General features: G+C 39.8%; 1 protein-coding gene across 3 annotated transcripts in view; it reads left to right on the plus strand.

The window, feature by feature from the left end:
• RBPMS (RNA binding protein, mRNA processing factor) overlaps positions 1–12,903 on the plus strand; it is a 191,884-nt gene that overhangs the window by 79,153 nt on the left and 99,828 nt on the right. For all 3 annotated transcript variants that reach the window (XM_010370884.2, XM_010370886.2, XM_010370885.2), the window contains exon 2: positions 11,570–11,647. In XM_010370884.2, coding sequence (XP_010369186.1) covers positions 11,570–11,647 — 78 coding nt within the window. The remainder of the gene's footprint in view (positions 1–11,569; positions 11,648–12,903) is intronic.

Below are 12,903 nucleotides of genomic sequence, written 5' to 3' on the forward strand. Positions count from 1 at the left end.
TCTCGACTCACTCCATTCTCCTCCTTCTGGATTCAAGTGGTTTTCCTGCCTCAGCCTCCTGAATTGCTGGGTTTATAGGTATCTGCCACTACGCCCAGCTAAGTTTTGTATTTTTAATAGAGATGAGGTTTCACTATACTAAAGGTGAAGGGGATTAAGCTCCACTTCTTTAAGGGAGGAATATCAAAGAAATTGTGGACATAGTTTAATATGAGGAAACTTAGGAATGGAAAGGTTAAGTGATTTGTCCAAGTGCATACCTTGTGAGTTGCAGAACCTGGGTTTGAATCCCAGCAGACTCCATGTGTTTTTGGTTGTTCTGTGAACCATATGCTTTGAGCACTTAACCTCTTGAGTACATACTCGAACTCACAAGGTTTGGTGGCCCCTTGCCTGTAATCCCAGGACTTGGGGAGGTGGAGGCAGGAGGATCACTTGATCCCAAGAGTTCAAGACCAGTCTAGGCAGCATAGGGAGAACTCATTTCCACAAATACAGAGAACAAAAAAATTAGCCAGGCCCGCTGTGAGTACCTGTTGTCTCAGCTACTTGGCAAGCTTAGGCAGGAGGATCTTTTTGAGCCGAGGAGGTTGAGGTCGCAGTGAGCTATGATTGCGCCAGTACAACCTGTTTCTTTAAAATAAAAAAAGTTTTAATGACTTTCTTCATACTTACGTGTTCATATCTAGATATTCATGAGTGATATGGCCCTCTCTTTTATATCTGGTTTAGTACTTTGACTCAATTTTTACATTCACTCATTTAGTTGATAGATACTGATCACCTCCTGCCAAGTACTGGGATGCTCACTGTCATACGGGAAAGAACTTTCAGTTTAAAGGCGAACTAACTGACCTGGCACCAAGAAATTTAAACTATATATTGGGTAATTTCTGATAACTAAATAATTGGGAAATAAACCTCCCCCCACCCCAGCTTTCTAGTTCACACCTTCTCTAATTGTTAGAAGCACGGTGCATAGTTTTAGGAATGCATTGTAAACTGAAGTTGGCAATGGGATGAAGTTCCTCAGAGTTTGTATATTGCTAATATCAAAAGCAACAAATACTTGAGAGTCCTGGGCAGTGTTGGAACTGTAAACTGCTAGTGTCTAATTTTTTTTTCCTGGTACTTTAAATGACCATGAAGAACTCTGTGTTGTCTGGGTTAGTTTTAACTAACTCTGATTTGTAAAATGAGTCACCAAATTATGCGAAAGGAGAAAGGAAGAGCGGTCTTAGAATTTTGATCTTTTTCATATTCTGCACTTATATTTCATTTTGTCAGTCCATAGAAAAGTCTTTATTGTGGTAATCATTTTGACATTAAACTTCAGGGTACTTAGGATTAAACCATAAGGGCATGTGCACCTTAGGGCATTAGAATGCAACTTTATATTCATAATACACTGGACTGATGTATACATTAAAAAACTTAATGTTTTAGCAGTGTATGCAGTGAAATTGTGTGAAAAGTAACATTTCATAGGCTGACCAAAGTTGAAATAGAGCAAGCCACCTAACAATTAGTTAGAAGAACTAAAGGATGGAGTAAGAACAGGACCAGAGTTAAGGGATGAAGCATCCTGCCTTTATAAGGAACTTCATTGTTGAACTCTAAGGATTTGACAACCATATTTCTTGTTTGACAGCATTCAGTGAATTTCCTAATACTCAGGTTAAGTTCTCTCATGTATACACACATATAGCTAGTTTCCTGTCTAGTCTAATTCAAACCTTAAATTCTTGATTTGTATCTGATATACTTCTTTCCCTCTGTGTCTGAGAGTACTAAGGGAATTTCTTAACAAGGTTAAGTGTTAACATGTACAGACATTTCTCTTGCCTATACTTTGGCAGCGTAAAACCCCAGGAATTCTCACCTTTTCTCTTTCCCTTTTAGATATATGGCAGACATGAGGAATGGCCTGAATTGGAGTTTGCTTCTTAAGCAGTCCTATCAGGTGGGGCGTGGTGGCTCATGCCTGTAATCCCAGTGCTTTGAGAGGCCAAGGCAGGTGAATCACCTGAGGTCAGGAGTTTGAGACCAGCCTGGCCAACATGGTGAAACCCCGTCTCTGCTAAAAATACAAAAAAATTAGCCAGGTGTGATGGCAGGCGCCTGTAATCCCAGCTACTCGGGAGACTGAGGTAGGAGGATCGCTTGATCCTGGGAGGCAGAGGTTGCAGTGAGCTGAAATCATGCCACTGCACTCCAGCCTGGGTGACAGAGTGAGACTCGGTCTCAAAAAAAGAAAAAAAGAAATCATATCAAAGTCAGAGCTTATGAAACATTCTGATTAGAAGTCAGCATTGAATTGGGCTGGGATTGACTCCTCAAAGATTGAACATAGTGATGCAGTGTACCCAGTGCTAACTTGCTGTCCCTATTCCCCAAGCATGTCTGAGTAGTGCTCAGGTCCTGCCTTTATGAATTATGGAACATCACTGTTCTCTTTTCCATCTGTGCTCCCACTAGTCTTCCTTCTTCCCATCATCCTACCGAAAACTTTGTGATCACCTTGGCAAAGGGAGCTTGGTTTCCATAGGCCCTAAATCAGAGTGTGAATTTGGTTATTCTACAGATTGTGTCAGCCAGTAACTGTCACTTACAGTAAATACTAGTGGATTCCTCAAAACTAGGGAGTCATGCACTGTGGGTGATTATTAATATATGGATGGCTTTTTCTTTTAGAAAGGAAAGAGCAATGATTAATACTAAAATAGGCTAGGTGTGATAGCTTACACCTATAATCTCAATACTTTGGTAGGCTAAGGTGTGAAGATCACTTGAGACCAGGCGTTTGAGACCAGCTTGGGCAAGACCTTGTCCCTACAAAAAATAAACATAATAAGATTAATTGGATGTTGTGGCACACACCATTAGTCCTAGCTACTTGGTTGGCTGAGGTGGGAGAATCACTTGAGCCCAGGCATTGTAGGCTGCAGTGAGCTATGATCGTACCACTGCACTCCAGCCTGACCCGAGTGAGACCCAAACCTGGGAACCTGTGAGTCCGTAACAGCAGCACAGTGGCTTTTTTTTTTTTTTTTTGAGATGGAGTCACCCAGGCTAGAGTGCAGTGGTGCGATCTCGGCTCACAGCAACCTCTGCCTCCCGGGTTCAAGTGATTCTCCTGCCTCAGCCTCCTAAGTACCTGGGATTACAGGTGCCGACCACCATGCCGGCTAATTTTTGTATTTTTAGTAGAGACGGGGTTTCACCATGTTGGTCAGGCTGGTCTCCATTTCCTGACCTCAGATGATCCACCTACCTCGGCCTCCCAGAGTGCTGGAATTAGAGGCATGAGCCACCATGCCTGGCCGGTGGCCCTTTTTTAATTCCTATGGTTAGTGAATCCTTGGTGACTATAGCAATGTGATCTCCTGAACCAAAGCATGCCTTCCCAGGGCACAGAAAAGAAACAGGTCTTTACGTCTAATAGGTGACCATTTTCAGGAGGTAAGAACTTGACCACCTCCTTTTCTTGAAGTCAGTGCCGACTAGAAACTGGAGCTTGACCAAAGCCAGTTCATTTCTGCTGAGCTGCGATCACAATGAAATGCCTGGCAGACCATTTTAATGGTTGCAGTAATCCATTTTCATGGTGGCAAGGCCTGAATGGGAAATCATACCAAGACAACAAAGCCTTCTTTGGAAATGAGATGATCAGCAGTCCTCAGCAGGGTTGAGTCTTGCAACTTGGTGTTTCAGCTCATGGTTACAAAGTAGACAAATAACTTATAGATTATTTAAAAAGAGTAAAAGAATTTAACCAGTGTGTAAAATTTACAAACTGGGCTCTGATGCCCCTCTTGTGTATTAAAACAACCCAGCTCTATGAGATTTATGCTGCACAGTTATGTGGAGGCCTTAACTTCTCAGTTTCTGAAACCCAAGTTTATATTACATGGTCTGTTAGAAGAGGGATGGCACTGCCATAGGTCTTGGAATGGGAGTGATCCCTCTGTTCTTGTCTAAGTAGAGCAGTCACAAAGCAAGGATACTCCTTTGACTGAAACCAGTATGTTTCTGCTCCTGGGGCAACCTTAGTCACTGGTTCCCTTTTTTGGTTAGGATTATTTTTTCAAAAGTAAATACTGACTGTTGGTCAGAATTGAAATGTGAAGCAAGTTACGTGAATATATTTTTGCCAGATCAAGCTTGTCCCTGAGGATCAAGGACAGGCAGGAAAATGAGAAAGAATATTTCTAAGGACAGTGGACACGCTGAGTTTGTATTTCCAAACCAAGGAAATACATTTGGGCTTGGATTTGTTCTCATTTTTAAAGTAGTTGTTTATGCTTGTAATTTAAATGCCAAAATGTATAAATACATAAAATGAAGTTTATCTGTAATTCTACCTTCCTCTCCACTATTAACATATAGATAATTTGGTATGTATTCCTTTAATACCTTTTTTCCCCCTTGAGCATGTACTAACTTATAAAAACCCTAAGAGAATTAAACTGGGGATATGGGCAGTTCCTGCTGTTTGCTTTTTCCCTTAATAATTATGAACCTTGTTCTATGTCAGTAAATCTAGATATCTACTTACTCAGCTTTTTAAATGTGCAAGTTAATGAATTTGGGCTTTTTTTTTCCCCCCCAAAAAACTTTGTTAATTACGAATTTGCATTTGTTGAAATTGGACATATGTGTTTGTAAGTATGTTTTAATTATCATAAGTTAAAATGTGAACAATTTTCCTAGTAACCATATATTGATCACTATTCTGGTCTATATAGTCCTGAAGTTTTTTTACACTTTCTCTTTTTGGGTCTGTCTCGATTTCAGTCTATGTCTTACATTTTTCTCCTTGATTCAGATTGATTTTTATCCTACTTCCCTTTCCCTCCTTCTAAATATCTTTATCTTATAATACTAATCTCTCCTGCCTTTTTGCCATATATGGGTGTTTGTCAGTTGATGTTATGTGACTCTGTTGATACAGTTGTGACTGGGAAATGCCATCTTATTTTGTTTGCCATGTCATCAGCTGAACTGTTTACAAGCAAATACTTACATCTCCATGGATACAGGATTATGTAAATCCTTGGATTTACGTATATTTCTAAATCAGTCAAGAGATATTTATAGAACATATACACTCTGTGCCTAGGACTGTGTTACACACTACAAAAAACAGCCTTCAAACTCTAAAACGCCCATAGAAAGGTTTCATCTGTGAATCCACTGTGTGTTTCAAGAATGGTTTCTCCAAAAGAATGATTCAAACGTATAGCACATTTAAAAGCTGCTTTGGGGTCTTCATTTATATCTTAAAGAATATGGGTAGATTAAGAGAAAGCTAGCAGAGAGAGAGATGAATATAGCCATTAACACCATGGGTTTACTGAGAGTGTTTCAAATAAGTAACTATACATAGTCATTCCTGAGTCATTAGGAGATAATTATGTTTCCCAGAGCCATGAATTTAAGAGGAACCTCAAGAGGCCAGCTCAGAGCAACTAGATAGATGACCTTAAAACTTTTATGAAAAACTAGAACATGCACAGAAAATGCTCATAGTCTTTGGATACTATGTGTTTACCAGATGTGGCTGCTACTTGAAAAGTATGTGTGATTATTCTCTGTTGTGTACTGAAGTGGAGCATTTTTCTATTGCTTTTTATTTTCATGCCTAGATTACCAACAAGATTAGATACACTGTTTATTAAAGAGAGGGCCATTTCAAGGCCTGCTTTTGGCCTTTCTCTCCAGGGAAGCTCAAGACTGCCACAAATGACTTTACTTACTGAATCGGAGTTTATTAAATGAGAAGCCAGTCAATAAAATGTGTCTTGCCTTTCCTAGTGGGAGCTGGCAATGCCATTTAATAACACGTGGCCAGTTTATCCAAATCTGACTGTAGCCTCTGCAGGAATGCTGGATAATGACTAAGCCAAGAACACTCTTGCTCTTCTGCCCAGCACAGGATGATTTTTACTAGCATTTATTCTTTCAGTCCTGTTGGGGTAAAAAGGAAGTTGAAGGTACATCCACAAATCTTTTTGAGTCCCTTTGGGACAAAGCTGTCAGCAGTTTCATCTCTTGAACTTCTATGAGGCATGTTGTGTACTTGTCTAAGAAATATGTTTCCCCATGTGTTCCATAAAGTAAACATCTGCGGATGCTAAAGGCATAGTGCCAGGCACATCTGTGTCCATAGACATTGCTGGTAAACTAAGGGCTGCTCTGGATAATGCTTTGACTTGCTGCAAAGTTCCGTTGGCGTAGTAATTCATTTGTTATTTTTGGGGAACAGTTTTGTTAATGAGTATTTCATCATGGATTTACATGCTGCTTATGCTTGTATCTTACTCTTGGGTTTTTTTTACTTTGTGAGTGAGCTAAGCTTTCTGTGATCACAGGCAGCCATTACATATTCAGTTTATTTCACTGACAGTAAGCTCTCTGAAGGCAGGAATCATGTCTTTATGAATTCAGTAGGCTTAGCAAAGCCAAAACCCTGAAGTGCCCTTTAGTGGCTCAGATGAAAAGTATGATGGTAATAAGAGTAGGGAAACTAAAATATTTTAAAATATTTTTGTGATTCTAGGCCAGGCACGGTGGCTCACACCTATAATCCCAGCACTTTGGGAGACCAAGACGGGCAGATCACCTGAGGTCAGGAGTTCGAGACCAGGCTGGCCAACATGGTGAAACCCCATCTCTACTAAAAATACAAAAGTTAGCTGAGCATGGTGGTGAGCACCTGTAATCCCAGCTACTCGGGAGGCTGAGGCAGGAGAATGGCATGAACCCAGGAGACAGAGGTCTCAGTAAGCCAAGATCACGCCATTGCACTCCAGTCTGGGCAAAAAGCGAGATTCCATCTCAAAAAAAAAAAAAAAAAAAAAAAAAGTTCTGTGATTCTAGATCCCAATCACCATAGAAAAGCACGAATTTGGCCGGGCGCGGTGGCTCAAGTCTGTAATCCCAGCACTTTGGGAGGCCGAGACGGGCGGATCACGAGGTCAGGAGATCGAGACCATCCTGGCTAACTTGGTGAAACCCCGTCTCTACTAAAAATACAAAAAACTAGCCGGGCGAGGTGGCGGGCGCCTGTAGTCCCAGCTACTCGGGAGGCTGGGGCAGGAGAATGGCGTAAACCCGGGAGGTGGAGCTTGCAGTGAGCCGAGATTGCGCCACTGCACTCCAGTCTGGGCGACAGAGCGAGACTCCGCCTCAAAAAAAAAAAAAAATAAAAAAAAAAAAAAGAAAAGCACGAATTTGATCTTCAGGAAGCTATTTTTTCCATTCATTATTCATGATTTTTTTTAAACTTGCTTGATGACTTTCCTAGTCTGAGGAGGTCTCTAGGATTCCAAGCACATTATGCCCTTGGATTTAAGTGACCTCTAGTTGGAATCAAATACATAATGTAAGTATTCAAAAATTATTTCCCCCTTGTCAGTCTGCTCTGCTGGAGGAAAGAATATCTCAGTGAGTGAGATGAGATATTCTGGTAGATTTCTGAAACAATAGTGGACTTCATGAGATTCTAGGAAACCTAAGTCTCGTCCATGTTTAAATAAAATGCCAAACATCTGATCTGCCTCCAGTTTGATGAACAAAACAGAGTTGCTTTGAGCCTCTTGGCATCTGTGGGTGAATGGCAAACTTAGGCCTGACAGGAGCTCGGATTTGCTTTTTCCCTATGTATAGCAATTTTCTATTGAAACACTAAAATAAGAATCTCTTCACTTTCCATTTTGGAATATTTACCTAAGAAAGAATTTCCTCCATAAACTTTATAATATAATATTGATATAAATAACGACTTTGTCTCTAGTCCCTTAAAGAAAGGGAGGTAATAAATTGAGGTAGTTCTCAACCTAATAAAATAAACTTACAGTATTTAATGCATATTTATTTTAGAAAGATGGAAAATACAAATAAGCTAATAAACATTAAAATCAGTTACTATACCATTGAGGGCTAAATGATAGAAACATTTGAGTACACATACTATAAGATAAATTTTTTTCCTCTATCAATACTTATATGTTGGCTACTTTATAAAAGAAAGTGGAACTATATATACTTTTTTCTTGAACATCATTTTTATTGGCTGTGTAGTATTTCATTGTATGATACAGATGAACTTTAATTTATATTAAGTAACCTTTTGTTGATAATCCCCAGATTTCAAGTAACCTCTGTTGGTAAATTGACGTTTATGAAGCCCTTTTCTCTATAACAATATCATAAATAATAGTTTATTTTCTAGGTTAACTCCTCAAATTCTAATTCATATTTATCACATGGTAAGATGCACCACTAGATAAATGGCACCATGACACCTAGAACGTAGGTTCTGCTTACCATATCATTTTTGTGGAAATCTCTGTAATCCATTAGCACCTGGCACAGTGTCAGAGAGAAAACAGGCACTCCCCAAAATCTGAATGAATGGGAGATGATATGCTCGCTCTGCCCAGGTTGTCCTGACCAGAACAACCAAGTAGAACACATGGTGTTCACTTTCTGGACTACGGGAGGAGAGTTGCAGGTGACAGGGAGGGCACATTAGATTAGCAGGATTTCCTCACTGTTTGTATCTTTGACACTTGTCAGCAATTCTGCCTCGGCCAACTTCATAAAGACCCCCAGGAACTTGTTTATCTGGTGACAAAGTTGGGGGTATTGAAAGTGAGGATGCAAAAGATAACAGAAAACGTGAACAACAAACTTCACCTAATTGATACTTACAGATCATTCCACCCAGCCCCAGCAGAATACACATTTGTTTTAAGTGCACACAGAACATTTACCATGTTGTGAACCATAAAACAAGAAATTGATGGGCATAAAAAAAAACATGTACCTTTCATATATAGGCATTCCACTTCTAGGTGTTTATCCAAAAAGAAAGTAAGTATACATCCATACAAAGATTTGTACATGAATGTTCAAAGCCATTTTATTTGTAAAAGCCAAAGCTAGAATAACCTAAATGTCTGTCAGCATGTGACTGGATAAACAAATTGTGGTGTATCCACACTCCAGAATACTTCTCAGTAATAAAAAGGAGTAGACTGTTGATACATTCAACAACATAGATGAATCTCAAAGTAAATTTCACTTCCTGCTAAGGGAAAGAAGCCAGATGAAAAGAGTACATACTCTGTGGTTCCCTCTGTGTAAGTGTTTGAAGCATATATATATAAAGAGACCAGAGCAGTGATTGTCTAGGGATGGAGAATGGTGGGACAGAGTAAGAGGAAGGATTAAAGGGGCATGAATAAACTTCTGGTGGTGATAGATTGTCTTGGTTGTGATGTTTCTTAGGTTATACATATGTCAAAACATAAAATCGTACACTTTCAAGATGTGTAGTTTATTATATATCAATCATAACCTCAATAAAGCTGCTTATAAATCATAAAATAAGGCATTCAGAATTCTGGGGCTAATTATGTCATTATAGTGTTTATCAAACACACATGCAAATGGCATGACATTTTACTGGGTACTGTGCTGGGTCAATAAACAGGCCTTGCTTGGTGATTCGCACTTCTGTAAAACAATAAGCAATGAAAAGTGTTGGGAATCTCACAAAAAGCCTAAAGCTAGGCGAGGTGGCTTATATCTGTGATCCCAGCACTGTGGGAGGCCAAGATGGGTGGATCTCTTGAGCTCAGGAGTTTGAGATCAGCCTGGGCAACATGGTGAAACCCCATCTTTCCAAAAAATTAGCCAGACATGGTAGCACACTGTCTGTCTGTCTGTCTGTCTGTCTGTCTGTCTAATATTCTCCCTGTCTTTCACTGAGGAAAAATCTTCCATGTATATACATGGTTAACAATTGAACAGTTGAGCATCAAATTTTCAGTCATGTTGCATCCATGTGAGTAGAGAAAAAGAAATAGAAAATATGATGATAATTCAGTTCCTTGCCTATTGAATCAAGATCAAATTCCTGAGCAAGTGGCTTTTGATGTTTTGTGTGGTTTGACCCCAAGCTTCTTGTTTAGTTTTGGCTTGCCCTTTCCTGAGAATGTATTTTTTCTTCCTCTACTTCACTGCCTTGGTGAATGCTTTTCTCTGCCTGTGATTCTTAGGCATCCCACCTCATCTTTTGGCTCTATTTGGTAAATGCCCATCCTTTACAGTCTTATTCAGATGCATTCTCTGGTGTTTCCCCTGTGTTCTGTATTTTAGTAGACACTAAGCACATAGTGTACACTCTACACTTTGCACTATATGTATTTACATATGTGTCTTGAATGACTTTTATTAGTGGCACCGTGGCCAGGTACCTTGGTCGTGGTAGGCCTATGTGTTGATGTGTTGACTGTACCTTAAACACAATGGGTGGAACACAGTATAGCGATTCCTCAAAGATGTAGAAGCAGAAGTACCATTTGACCCAGCAATCCCATTACTGGATATATACCCAAAGGAATATATGTCATTCTGTTAGGAAGATACATGCACATGTATGTTCATTGCAGCACTATACACAATAGCAAAATCATGGAATCAATCCAAATACCCATCAATGATAGACTGGATAAAGAAAATGTACATATACACCATGGAATACTATGCAGCCATAAAAGGGAACGAGGTCATGTCCTTTGCAGGGACATGGGTGGAGCTGTAAGTCATTATCCTCAGCAAACTAACACAGGAACAGAAAACCAAACACCACATATTCTCACAAGTGGGAGCTGAAGGATGAGGGCATAGGGACACATGATGGGGAACAGCACACATTGGGCCTGTCAGGGGCTTGAGGGGAGGAAGAGCATCAGGAAGAATAGCTAATGGTTACTGGGCTTAATACCTAGGTGATAGGTTGATCTGTGCAGCAAACCACCATGGTATGTGTTTACCTTTGTAACCTGCACATCCTGCACATGTACCCCAGTACTTAAAAGTTTAAACAAAACAAAACAAAAACGCAATGGGAACAGTAGTCAGTGATGTTGGCCCTGCTGTTTTGGAACTGAACAGATGCAGAATTAATACATTTTGGTTACTATTTAGGTGCATTGGGCTTAACTGTACTTTTACATTTATTAAAGTTATTGTAATTAATGCCTATGAGGAAAGCAGCAACAAAACAAACAGGAGGAAACAAATTGTTTTTGAAGCACATTATATTGACCATATATTTAGGGCGGAGGAGTGGCAGAGTTACTGTGCTCATGTCATTTTTTTCTTAAGCTAATATTTAAATTATATGGAACCTTCCCCCATCCTTCACATTTTTATAACTGTGCAATGGCTAGTTGGGAAAAGTTAGCTTGTAAGTTTAAATCAACTAGATGTAATTCACTCAGAATAATTCACATAGAAATATTCAAGTGTTGGCTTAGGGAATGTACCTTAAGATTACACAGAAAGCTGCGTCTCCCCTAAAATTTAAAAAGGAAAAAAAAAAGAGTTGGCTTAGTGGCATCTTAACAGTGAAGTATTCATTGTATCATGGAAAGAGCATGAATTTAGTATGAGTTGTGGAACATTTGGAATAACATGTTTTTGAGATTTCAGGTGAGAGTTAACTCTCTGGAGTGTCCACACCCTTGATCACTTCCTAAATTTATTTTTCCAGGTCCGGACCCTATTTGTTAGTGGCCTTCCTCTGGATATCAAACCTCGGGAGCTCTATCTGCTTTTCAGACCATTTAAGGTACCTTTTTTATCTTTCAGAAATTATAAAATGAGACAAAAGTCTGTATGCTTCCTGAGGGCTTTTTGGAGCAAGAAATGAAATATTTGAGAAAGCACTTCATAAAGAGATGTTTTTAAAAGGTTAATGAGGCAGGGCGCGGTGGCTCAAGCCTATAATCCCAGCACTTTGGGAGGCCGAGACAGGCGGATCACGAGGTCAGGAGATCGAGACCATCCTGGCTAACATGGTGAAACCCCGTCTCTACTAAAAAAAATACAAAAAACTAGCCGGGCGAGGTGGCGGGCACCTGTAGTCCCAGCTACTCGGGAGGCTGAGGCAGGAGAATGGTGTAGACCTGGGAGGCGGAGCTTGCAGTGACCTGAGATCCGGCCACTGCACTCCAGCCTGGGCGACAGAGCGAGACTCCGTCTCAAAAAATAAATAAATAAATAAATTTAAAAAAAATTAAAAAAAGGTTATTGAGTAAAGGAGACTGTTCTAATGTACAGTCTCACTTAGGATAGTTACATAATTACATATTTATATTTCAAATGCAATAATGTTAGTGAAGATTTATTCCTAATTTCTTACCTTATTATTTGAAATAGTACTGTTGATACTGTTCTTTGGAAATGTAAATAAGTTTTTATGAACTGGGTTAAGAACCTAACCACGATTATTTTTTCCATGCCAAAACTTTCAAACAAAGTAAAACAAAATTTTAAAGGATACCTAGTTATGAGTTGAGGGTCATATTTCCTGGTGTTTATTGAAATATTTAGTGCAGTTACCTGTCCTTCCTATGGAAATAAGATCGCTTGATAGATCCTTAATGTTGCTAGGATTGAAAACTTCATAGTAAATTAGACACCAAGCACTTAGAAACTATGCTGAAATAACCATGCTGCCAAGAAGAAACCTTTTGAAGGTTGGCCTTTGGAGGATAGGAGAAAGCTGGAGCTGATTGAATCGGGGCCCTGGAAGGTGTATGTACCTTCCCTGGAAGGGCCTATGTTCAGGAAGTCTTAAGTTGGTCAATGCGGATGTGTTAGCAGTGCCTGGCAGGGACCGCACTTATGATTAGGTGATGGACTGTCTTGATTTCTGGTTAAAGATCATCCTCATTGAAGCAGGTCCCCAGTGATAAAGGCATGACAGGTTGAGGGATAGGATTCAGCTTCTTAGGGAGAGGGAATAGGATATGACAACTAAAAACTCTTGTGTTGAGGAGGAGGAAGGAGGGTTGCAGGGGCAGCCAGTTAGACCCAACAAAG

This window comes from Rhinopithecus roxellana, chromosome 9 (genome assembly GCF_007565055.1).
Source record: "Rhinopithecus roxellana isolate Shanxi Qingling chromosome 9, ASM756505v1, whole genome shotgun sequence".
Taxonomy (NCBI): Eukaryota; Metazoa; Chordata; class Mammalia; order Primates; family Cercopithecidae; genus Rhinopithecus; species Rhinopithecus roxellana.